This window comes from Chaetodon auriga, chromosome 19 (assembly GCF_051107435.1).
Source record: "Chaetodon auriga isolate fChaAug3 chromosome 19, fChaAug3.hap1, whole genome shotgun sequence".
NCBI lineage: Eukaryota > Metazoa > Chordata > Actinopteri > Chaetodontiformes > Chaetodontidae > Chaetodon > Chaetodon auriga.
In genome coordinates, this window is record NC_135092.1 from 10,725,379 (window position 1) to 10,738,027 (window position 12,649).

At 41.9% G+C, this 12,649-nt stretch overlaps 1 protein-coding gene across 1 annotated transcript in view; it reads right to left on the reverse strand.

The window, feature by feature from the left end:
* Positions 1-12,649, reverse strand: part of LOC143338337 (transmembrane protein 132D) — a 31,501-nt gene that overhangs the window by 12,914 nt on the left and 5,938 nt on the right. Inside the window, exons 3-5 of the mRNA XM_076758675.1 lie at positions 7,877-8,023; positions 3,537-3,708; positions 1,045-1,188 (exon numbers count right to left, since the gene is read on the reverse strand). Of these exons, the coding sequence (XP_076614790.1) occupies positions 1,045-1,188; positions 3,537-3,708; positions 7,877-8,023 (463 nt within the window). The remainder of the gene's footprint in view (positions 1-1,044; positions 1,189-3,536; positions 3,709-7,876; positions 8,024-12,649) is intronic.

Here is a 12,649-nt window from a genome sequence, read left to right on the forward strand (position 1 = left end):
ATTTGTGAGGACGGACTCGCAGTAATGAAAAGGCCAATCTCAAGAGTCATTACAGCTCTAAACAAGCTAAACTGGATGAGCTAACACTCAAAGTTAACGCTCTTCGGTGTAGTTTGGATGCCCAACAGGCAGCTTTCCAAAGATCGCATTCTGACATCTAAGGAACTGAAACCTCATTCAGAAGGAGAATTTATGAAGAAGCGCCTTGTTGCTTCTGCGGAGCTGCTGGCACCAGACAGAGTAAAACTGTTCCAAAGTGTCAGTCTGTCTGGAATAATTCATAGAGATGAAGAAAAACCTGACGTGGAAACTCAGTGAGAGAGAAGTCTCGATGTGATTTGGCCTTCATGGCGGACATCACCAAGTACCTCTCAGAGCTGAACCCCAAGCTCCAGCCAGCTTCTCAGCTCTCTCTCTGCTTTCAAATGTGAAATCATTTGAAGCTGAATTAAAGCTGCAGCAAGTGCAGCTGGAAAGAGGAAACACTGCGTTTTACTGCTCTGCGAGAACAAAAGCCTGCTATGACCTCTGAACATGGTCCTGGGTGTGAACACTCCTTCAGGCATTTGGTGGGAGGTTTCAGGACATGAAAAGGAACTGAACATATTTGCTATGACGTTTAATGTCAAAACTGACCTTTGCAAAGACTCAGTTCCGCTCAAGACTGACTGACCCCAACCAGGAAAACCAACTGCAAGCATCATCATCATTATCATCATCATCACCAGTGCCATCTGACATAAGACACGTCAATGAAGAAAAGCAGTTCCAGTGAACACATAATGATACATGTGTTAAATAAATTAGTATGGCCAGCGGCATCACTAAGAGGGGGGCCAGCAATTGTATGATGGTGGCATTTGCCCCTCTGGCGCCAAGTGAGCAGCCCTCCCTCACATATGCATAATAAGCTTCTCATGTGCTGCCCAATCCACTGTCCATATTGTGCAACCAGGCAGCAAATACATTTAGAAACCAACACGGAAATGATTCAACTCAGTAATTCAAGCCAAGTTGATTAGACTTGTGGTTGTAATGGCTTACCTTGAGTGCGTCCTCCTCTGTAGACCTGCAGCTGGTGTAGTTGGTCACATCGGTGACGGAGCCATCGGCCTCCACGGCCAGAGTTTTCACAGGGACTGACACCATTTCACCCGTCAGCGCCGCAGTATTCAGGATATCAGTGTTCTGTGCGGAAAGAAGGACAGACTGCGTTGGTGCAGTGTCACAGCTGCATCCACTGTTTTTGCAAGGACACCGAGGGAGAGACGGGTCGGGCTGTTTTGAGGAAAAATAACAAGAATAGGTGGAGTGCACTTTGAAGGTTGAAGCCTGATATTCGCCTAGCTTAGTTTAACTGCTAGATATCAGATGAAAGACAGGGAATTACATCAAACCTTTCCAAAGATGAATGGCTGCTCTAACTACACCACATGTTGTACTTTCAGAAATAAGAAGGAGTTTGAGTTTATCAAACATCCAATTCACTTCACACAACAGCTCCTAAAGCAGCAGATATAACAGGCTAGTTCCAAGCAATGATCTACAGTAAAGTCTGGGCTGTAATTGTTAATGCTAGCTTCCTTTGAGTCTGAAGAAGGTGTGCTATACCTGCGGGAGGAGCTGCTGCCTGATTCCATAGATGTCCAGGAACTGAACTTAGCTATAAGTTAACTGACTTTTATCTTTCAGCCTGTTCTGTGTAACTTCGAACTGCACACAGAGAAATAACCACTACTAAGTTTACTCTGGATGAGTGTAAAACATAGCAGAATTTCTCTAAAACCCAAACTATCTAGTAGCCCACTGGCTTGATACAAGGGGGGGGAAGGTTATAGAAAGAAGGTTCTTAATACCATACATGAAATACCTGTTTGAATAACCCTCTGGACTAATACATTATACAATACAATCATCACTATTTGTGCAGGGGCAGGGATGACAGGCAGAGGGTGTTAGCAAGACTAACAGGGATTAAAACACTCGCAGGCTCCTAAACTTGAATCACTTAAATCACACTGATTCAGCACCCACACACAAATGGACAGATGGGCTGAAAACCTTTCAAAAATAACATCTAGGATGATAACACTCTCTCTCTCTCTCTCTCTCACAAACTCACACACCTGGATGGAAATAATAAATAAATAATAATGTATAATCCATACAGTAGATCACCACTCAAAAACACCTAAACCTGATTACATTTCTAATCTCGCAGCCCTTTTTCCCACCTTGTACTGTACATCTTCGTCAACGCTTAGCAGCAGCTTAGCTCTCCTGCATCCCACAAGTTGTCATCAAGCCTGATGTAGCTTTAGTTTTACACTTTAACTCCTCCTTCAACATGGATTTACAACTACTTTCCAGTTCATAAGATGTCTGATAGCGTCTTTTTAATCTATTATAGGTAGTGGCAGCGTGTGGGTAAGAAGCTCTGGGTGATCAGTGTTTATTTTTTTCCCTCCTGATGCCTGTGGGCTAAAGCACCAGGCAACACTCAGCAGATGTTCCCCGGCAGCTTCGCATTCTGAACTCTGTCGGCTTGACAGCTGCTGACCGCAATTCCAAACGGACATGTTCTAGTTCAGACTGCGACACTGACCCAAACATAAGCCAGTGGATCAGGGGAAGCACAAAATCAGGAAGCAATATCAGCGCTCTGTGGTGCCGGCAGTGCCACACTGAGAGCTCTTCACGTCCAATGTTTCCCTAAGCTCTGCAGTAATCTAGCTTGCGGTGATCAAGTTCGGCTCAAGTAGTTCAGCTCTGCTTTAAATCGGTTTCTTTTCTGAAAACAGTGTTAGTTTACACTCTGTTGTAAGCCTTGGTATTGTCCATTCCTACGTTTACTTCACTTACTATCACTTCACTATGGTGGGAAAAAACATGCAAAGACCACCCAGAGAGGTCAGAGAATCACACGCACAGCCTTATCTGCTGATTGTAATAAATGTACATTTTCTGGTGCGCCTTTGATTTTGATTTGATTTGCTCGGCTGTAAGTATAAAGCTACACCTATTTTACAGCCTCTTTATGGAATAAGTCTATTCAATCCACAGTTCCGGGAGAACAAAAGGATTTTTTTTTTCCTCAGGTGAATTGTGACTGAGATGAATTTGCTCCACCATGTTGTTTGATTCATGTTGACTATTGTACCATGAAATAGCTGAATCTCCCGTCAAAGACATACGTGTATATACCTTGCAAGTTGTGGTGTTCTTCTCATAATGTAGTTTTTGAGAGAAGTACACAAAGCATCAATAACAATATTCATGCATCATTGATAATACTGTGATCACAGGCAGAGGGGATTTGAAGCTTATCGAGCCCTGCTGTGCAGACCTATAATAATTCAACATGGAGGAAACACCGCGTCAAAAACTCGATTGGTAACAAACATCAGAATAAACAACACTACAATAAACACGAGAGATCATTTATGGTGCACCCTGCAGGGAACACAGTGTGTCTATGTGTACGATATAGGCTGCATTTTAAAAATCGCAGAAATGAATACTGATATTGTCCTCACCATGACCAGAGGTGCCAGCCCCACATAGTCTCTCTGAGTGGTGTAGATCCGCATTATGCCCATATCCTTGACATTCCCCGGCAGCTCCAGACGCCAGGAGATCGTCTGACTCTCAGGCTGGTCTGAAACATCCTTTGGCACAAAGTCCAGCTGTAAAACCTCCAGAAGACCCCTGTTCAGAAATACAATTTTATGATATATGATATATGTTTTATAATGATATGATATGCTTCACAAGAATAATGTAAATGTCTGCAGGAGTTTGACATTTGCTGTTAATCCATGCTGTATATACAGTACAGTAGAGCCATGATTGTGGTTGATCTATGACAGGAAAATGAATCATGAAAACTAAACTCAATGGAATTTCAATCAAGGGTTTAATTGTGGAGAGTAAAATGAAGCAGCACTTACACTCTGCCTACATACAGTTCGAGTTTTATCACAATAAACCGCTAAATAAGTTCAACTGTGGTGTTCATTTGGAGGGTAATAGTGGTGAGTGTTAATGATATTGTTAGCACAGTATTAAAACAGTGTAATGTTAGGGGTTATTGAATTAGCTTTGGGTTAAATAACAATTGTCATTTCAATCAGCTAGAAGTCCAGCGGAAACCTAACGTTGCCCTGTTGAATATTTGTTATTAAACCTCTGGAAACTGTCATATTTGACTTTTTTCTAAAACACTGTCTGGTGTCAAGAGACAAAAACGATTCAGCGGGGAAGGAGCTGAGAAGAGGTGTTGTACTCTCATCTTGGAGACAGACTGCCTCGGAAAAAAAAAAAAAAAAAAGAAAGAAATTACTCTGAAATTTGTGAAAAACAAACTGCAGAGTTTGAACCAAAAGAGAACGCAATACACAAGAGGTCTCATTTCCATCAGCAGATGGAAGAATAAGGTGAGAGTGTGGAGGGAAGATTAAGTGAGCTGGCAGAGACTTGAGCCAAGTATTCTGGTCAAAGGATTGTCAGAGAAATGGCATGTGATGTTATTTGATGCTGGAGAGAGTGTGTAGGCATACCTGCCAGAAGGAAGAGATCAAAGGGAAAATAGAGCAGAATGTGAATGGAGCTGTGGCACTTTGAAGTGGAGCAAAACTTTGCATACAGCAAAACAATGAACCTCTACGCTGCATGGCTAAAACTCACATTTCAAATAGGAACAAATAAAACAAATCTGCCTCAAGAGCTGTTATAGGTTTCGATTTATCTTTTTTTTATTCGTTCTTAAATTTTGCGTTCCATTCACTCTAGTTTCATCTAGTTTCAGCCTCGTGGGTTTGATTGTTTAAAATGTTTAGTTTTACTTCAGTTTTTATTAGTTTCAGTATAAGTTTTTTTTTATTAGTTTTTCGTGAAGACAGTTTGACTCACAGTCGTGTATAATTTGACCAAATTGACAAAACTAAAGACGTTTCTTGTGTGTCTTGACCAACTTGAAGCTGCTCACAGAGGGTCAGTAATACCATGTTGAAGCTTCGCATTTCACTGACAAACACAACAAAAACACCTGGCATGCAGAAAATGGAGACCACAAAGAATTATTCTGGTCAAAGGAGAACAAAAATGGCCTTAGGTACTCTGCGCAGTATGAGATGTTTCCAAACCAGCCCAGCAGGAAGGGTGATGGTAATACCATTACTCTTACAAAGGAACTGGACTTCATTCTGCATGCTTTCAGGTATATTTACCCATGTCGTAAAGGCACAAAGCTACAAATATCGACATTTTTACACTTGGGTTTTTGTATGGGTTTCTATGGTACAAAAAAAAAATTAGATACAACATTGTACTTGGTGAGTTTTAGATGTGCTGGTCTAAAGCTGGGCAAGCTTTTTCCCCGTTTTTCCAGCCCTCATGCTGAGATAAACTAACTGCCTACTGGCTATAGCTAAGAGCGGTATCATTCTTCTCATATAGTTCGCAACAAGACAGCAAATAAGCATATTTCCCAAAATGTCAAAACCAAATCCATTCTGTGTTTTTGAACCTTTACAACATGTGTGTCTTGGGCCTGCATACCTGAAATCATGCAAATTGAAACATCAACTTAATTTCTTTGGTACGGCCCTTGTCTTGCTGTGTTTTCTTCAGTGGAATGGACTCAGAGTTTAAACAGGCTGAAATGATTCACATTGAAAGTACTGTGAGAGGCTGCGTGAGAGCTAGACAGTGAAACACAGAAGGGGTTAATGTCCCTATTTCCTGGAAATCCATCTATTAGGGGGGGACTAAACCCCTGGACGTATCATCATTTCAAAGCACAGTGGTGAGAGAGTGTGTGTGTGTGCTTGCATGTGTTGCATGCGTGTGTGAGCTCAGCGCAAGGGACATGACTTGGAATATCTCTGCTTCTTAATCTCCCCCTCTGAACGTGCAAGCGCTTAAGCCTGGATAACGTAGCCGTGATTATGGATGATTACAGATAAGTGGGTCGGAAGGACGGCGGGTGGTGCAGGGTCTGTGTGGGTAGGAGGTTGCTGGGCAGAGGTGGCTGCTGGTGTGTGCCGCCACCAGCATCAGGCAAAACGGTCGTAATCAGTGAATCAGCAGTGAAAGTGCTATGAAATACAAGTCGAAGCACTTCAACAGCACTTTGGTTCATTTACTGCTACTGTTTAAAGTTGTCAGTTGCAATTTATTTTAGTCCCATCAAAGCAATTTGGAGGGTAAAACTGGTGATCCTACAGAGGTGGTAACTAATGAAGTAAATAAAATTTTTGAAGTAAATAAAGTTCCTAATTGACCAAGTATTTAAATTAAGATCAGATAAGAAAATCAGACATTCTCCAATGAAAACTGGGGCTGCAGACTGAGATCATTTGAGAAATCAGTTTAAGCCAATTCCACCACATTTTACTTCTTTTTATACATTTTTACTTCGGTTTTTATTTATTTTTTTTTAAGGCATCACAAATAGGTGTATATATGTGTATATGTGTGACGGGTGTTGGCTTCGTGACAGCTGTTATTCGTTTGTAATCCTTTTAATAAATGATACTGTAACTATTATTTTAAGGAAATATAAAGAATATAAGGGGAACCGGGTTGCATAAAAGCAACATTCTAAAAAAATTTACCTGACAATAACAGCTTCAAAACCATCAAAATGGTACATTGACTTGCAATAGGGACAATGGTGCCTGTCATTCCCACTCTGCACCCCGAACACCTGTTCAAGTGCTTAACTCTTAACAGCCACCACACCACCAACAACATCACAGATTTTGGTGAAACTGGATCATATTTTATGGATGAAATGTTCTCTTGTTTTGCCCCTGATGTCCTCCAGCTGCTCTGCCTTGACTCTCCGTGACTTGCAGTTTTCTGGTAGACAGATCGCTTTACTTTTTGCTAAAGTGGCTGCTGGTAGCTAGTTAGTTCAGTTAGCTGTGCTGCTAGCTGACTCTGCCCAGACTGAGAGCTTGGAGCCCTGGTGGAGATGGTGTTTACACTACTAGCACAGGAGATTTGTACCACCAGGAGTGGGAGAGTGCTGGAATGGGCAGTGGAGCTGGTGCCAGAAACGAGCTCAGCAGCCTCTAGTGACCTCATGGCAGAGGCAAAGAGACTGAAGATGATACTAACAGAAGAAGCTAACGAGGGGAAAAGACAGAGTGACGATGAAGAGAGCAGGCGAAAGCAAATCTTGGAGTGCCTTTTAGTCGTTACCCAGAGCTTTGTCCCATGAGCAACTTCGATGCCATCTAATGAAAGCGAAACACAGTCGGCACCTTACAGTGTTCTTGTTCCTGCAGTATCATTCATAGTCTGTACTTGTCAGACACTGTGCTGACTTTAGAAATGAGTGTTCAAGGTGGTCATTCAGTCCTTAAGGATGTTTTTTGTCAGAAGAACTAAATCAAAATAGCATCTGCATGCAAGCAGTGGGCACACATTTCATGACTCATTTCTTCTAATGCAGATTTTTTTTTGAGGTTTGTACACAGGTACTCTCTTACCTCTCCTGCCAAAAGCAAGTTTACTCCATGAAAACTGATGCACATTCTTTTATACAGACAAAAACAACATTGGGTGCACTTGACTTCCTGCAGTGAACACAAGGCCACAAATGATTACTAAATGAAAAAGAAAAATCCTTTTCAACTTGTCCCTGCACCGCGGAGCACATGTAACATTGAATATGCTTTTTAATGGTAACTAATTGCTTTTCCTTGGCAGCAGGGGTTACTGAGAAGCAATAACAGACTATGAGAAGATAAAAAAGATAAAGATTGTTTTCTTTATGTGTAAAGAACGAACATTCGAAAAGGGCTGGTGAATCCAAACAAACTGCTAGCGGTGGGCTCATGGACTGCACGTCATGCAGTGGACTGACCTCTTTACAGTGACAGCAACCTTCCTCTGACAGACAACAGAGACAGTGTTGGGAGTCGCTCCTCTGCCTGGCTCCACCACGATGTCCCACAGCGCAGAGTCGCTGGGTCGCGCTGCACTGAATGACAGCCCTGATTTTACTGTAGCCCTGCAGTAAACACATAAAAAACACATACACAGGGCAGTTAGTGCAAAGCATGAATTTTTACATATACTTTTGAGGAGATGTGCTGATGTGCTGGTTTTGTTTCTGTGTATTTTTTCTGAATCCTTTGCCACCAACAGGCCATTTAATTTAATAGGTTTTATTGTGCAATATGTGCTGCACGGAGACTGCACGGTGTAGTGGAACAATGCTCTAACACTGAACAGAAATACTTGAATTGTGACCATCTGTGTCTCCTCTACAGCAACAAGCCTTTGTAAAAGACGTTGTCTTTGTATCTGTTGTCTGTATACTGAGACATGTACAAGTGTATAGGAGGCACTCAGGGTTCGCTTTCAGAAGCAGGTTTTTTGTCGCTAAAGATGAACATGTTTCGTATGTGTTTGTTTGCGTGTTTAGCTGTTCATGTTGTGCCTAACGAGGTGAGTCAGCGACAGACGGATGTGTCGCAGGCTGCCGGCAGACAGAGAATTAGCAGGGGTATTTATTCCCATTAGCCCAGGGGAGAAGTGGGAATCAGTTAATCAGATGTCAGACACACACATCACTCTGCTGGGAGAGATAAAACGCTTATTACAAATAATGTGCATGGTCCAGACAGTCCTGGAGGTCCAACAATCACCAAGCCTTTGGAAAGTGTCTATCCCTCTGCTAAACTGTTGCATCAGATATCACTGGACAGGGTCGTAGAGCAGTTACTTGAGTCACAGGCTGACAAGTGATACAAGGGACACAGAGAGATCCACGTTTAAAATGCAGCAATTCACTAATCTGCACTCGCGCAGACACCTTGCTACGGGGTGGGAGCCTCGTGTGTTTCCAAAACAGGCCAATTTCCTCGTGGCAGGGATTCAACAAGGTGCTGGAAACCTTCCAGAGGAAATTCAGCCCATGCTTACTCAAGAAGAGCATCACTCAGCGCCTGCAGTTTTATCAGCAGGATTATCAGCCTGAGAATAATTTGAAAAACCTCAACCTCAATAAGGTGTTGTGCTAGGTCTGCAGACTGCGAAAGCCGCTGGATCGAAGCCACTAAAATAATCTTGAGATGATGCGTCACACTGGTAGACTGTGGCCACGGAAGGATGCTTATAGTCCAAAAAAGCAAAAACTGAAGTAAACACCTTTGCAAAACCATTAAACCTCTGTCAAATGTCTCATCTGTTGATATCAGGACAGGTCAACACTTTCATTGTGTCAACCACAAATTACGTCCCTGCCATCAGACACAAAGTTTTATTAGAAACGCCTCTCTGATGGTCCGAGAGCGAAAGCAAAGGATCACAGTTCTTTAAGATTAGAATAATATAATTGGAAATCATTGCAGAGACGCTTCTTTCTTACACATTTGCTGCCCAGTAATAGTTTCGAGAGGCATGCTGCTATTTTACAGCAAACAATCTGTCTCTGTTTCTGTTTTAACAACATGTAGTCTGTCATTTCAGCAACAAAACAGTCTTCAAATAGCTGAAGAATATTAAAACTGACAGATGGAAAGACACACACACACACAAAATCTATTCATGCTAGAAAAAGGGTCAGTATGCATGCCCTCGTTCTCTCTCTCTCTCTCTCTCTCACACACACACACACACACACACACACACACACACACACACACACAACCGTCCAAACAGACACACTTACAAATACTGATTTGTAATCAAAAGGCAACCAGACGAATCAATAGCCATTGAGACGGGGTCAAGGTCGGAGTGGTTTGGCAGACAAAAGACAGTATGCAAGCATTCACACACACATACACACACACACACACACACACACACACACACACACACACACACACACACAGTCATGTTTCTATCACTTCAGAGGACATTCTATTGCCTTACATTCACTTCCTGGAGACTTACCCGAACTATAACCATAACCACTATGTGTCCAAAAGTAACCCTATTCCAAACCCTAACATTTAATGATTTACATTATGAGGACTTGCGTTTTGTCCCCATAAGGAAGGCAAGTCCCCACAATGTGACTGTGTGGACATAACTCTGTCCATGCAGTCACACTTGGAAGTAAATTGACAAATTGGCAATGCAACAAGTGCTGGATAAAGACATACTTGTGCAGAGTTCAATGTCTGGATGAAAACCTTGTAGCCAAAGGCAAAATATCCACATTCCACTTTCAGTTAATGTTTGAAATACGCTAAGCATTGATTTCATTACACAGATAAAGCAGACAGATCAAGAGATCAAGTAAAAAAAAACCTCATTTAAGAAAATATTACATCTGTTTTTGTCTTTTCTTACATCCTACATTTTTCTTTTCTCTATTCAAATGATTTGTTATTCTAATCAAAATGGAGAGCAAATGAATTTATTGATTATGTTTTAAATAAGGGACTATAATAAATATTTATAGTTGTTGTTTTTTTTTTGTTTTTTTTGCATATCCCAATTTAACCAAACTTGCTCCATATATTAACTAATTTCTTGCTGCTTGTCCAGCTCCAGCTGAGCCTCACAGTGCACAACGGCACCTGATGAGCTTCCCTCCCAGGGGTACAAACCACTTCAGCCGGCTCCAGTGACTCAGTGCCAGGATCTTCCTGGATCACTGAGTTTCTCACCCACAAACAGACACGAGCCTCCCTGCAGAGGAACCTCATTTCGGCCACTTCTATCCCCGCTCTTTGTCTTTGTCAGTCACTACCCACAGTTCATGACCACAGGTGGGGGACAGAATGGATATCGACCTGTGAAGTGAACAACCCTTCAATGCTGTTTTACCAAAGCCAGTCAATCTCTTTGTTTAAAAATGTGAAAGCTGGAGAGCTCCAAACTCTGTTGTTTGCCTTTTAGCTTGATTAGCCATTCATGCAGAGGAAAAGAAGAGTTTTCTGAAACCCTTTTGTCTGTGGACGTGACATTTTGTGTTTCCCTCAGATTAAATTAAAATATTCTTCTGATACTTACACAGTGTAGGCTTTGACTTTTCGATGTTGAAATGTTACTGCTCTTTTTTTTAGCTGAATGCACAACCACACAATGTTTCATATTCAATCTGATGAAATGTTTGTAATTCCATGTGATGACGATTTTGAAAATAGATGATTTTTAATAACAAATGTTGTGTTTACAAGCTGCCTGTGCGCTTAACAGGTGGGTATGATAACCTTGCAATCCACACTCACACGCACACACCACACACACACACACAAATGTGCATGGTTAATCCTGGCAGTCGGCCCAGATCATCTCTACCCCAAAGGGTTAACCTCTTGATTCATTTTCAATCAGGGCCACAGATTATGTGGCCTAACTCTGCTGGAGTGGACTCAATCTTTGGCCAAAGAGTGAAGTAGAGCAGGGATTTCTCCCAGGAGGAATCAATCACTTTGCCAAGCTCCTCAGAGCCAGCCTTCACATGGACTTAACCACTGGACTCAGTCCCCTCTTCTGCTCCAATCTCATTTTGGATGTGGCAGTAGGTCAGAAATACACGGGCTGAAATCACTGACCTGACTGGAGGATCTTCAGCGGTACGGTCAGTGAGTCAGAGTTTGTGGAATTTCAGGTGGAGAGGCCGCAAATCCTCCCAAATGGTCAAAACAATAGCAAATGTGAAAGGGTCAGCGTCTCTTATGCACATAATTTCAGCAGTGCTAGCAGAGCTACATTCAGGTCACTGGGTCTGTGTGTTTGTGTGTGTGCAGGCATGTTAGTCTGATATTTGAGAAGAGCACTCTGAGAATGGCTGACACAGGTTTAACTACTGCCTGTGCCCTATGGATTAATACACATATCTTAACCTTTCTCTCCATTTGCCTCCATACCGCGGCAGATTACTGCAGGGTTGGTATGTTGCTTGCGGCATGATATCACTAAATCATGGGATTAGAGAGAAATTTGTCTTGCATTTCAAACAAAACCATTAAGCTGAGTAAAGACTGGAAATGCAAACCTCACTGTGATGGCTTTAACTTTCCTGATCTGATGCATTCTGATAAAAACAGTTTTACTCCCCGCAGTGGTGTGCATCAAAAAGCAGCAAGTCACAACTTTGAGACAGACTGAACTGTGTGTTTCAGAGAGACAAGGCTGCTTTTATATTAAGTTCACTTTTACCCAAAGGAGTCAGGAAGATTTTAGTTATTTGTTTTCCTGCTCCATTAAATAGATGCATTATTTATGAAGTTGAATACCCAGAGAACCTTGTTGAAATGTTAGTGGGATGTTGAGATATGAAAATCGGTGAATCATTTGCCAATTATTTCCCTGTTTATGGACGAGTGCTCTCCATAACTCCCCGACTAACTGAGAAGTTGGAGTCGACAGGATATAACATGTCAGTAATTTATGAAGCCAGTGAAACTGGCAGACAACACAAGTCATGTTGGCGCTCAAGCATTTTACTGAATGGCCTTGGTGGTGAGCCCCATCAGTATTCAAGTGCCTTAAGTAACCATTTAAATGCATGGAGCTTATCCCTCATGAAGATGCTCAAATATACTGTACATCACGATGATTCAACTCAGTTTCAGCCTCTTTTTCTGCTTCACATGTCTCAGTGACAATTAAATTTTATGTGACTCCTCCTAAACTCTTGTCCTCTGCAAACTCAGCAAACACAGCTGAATAA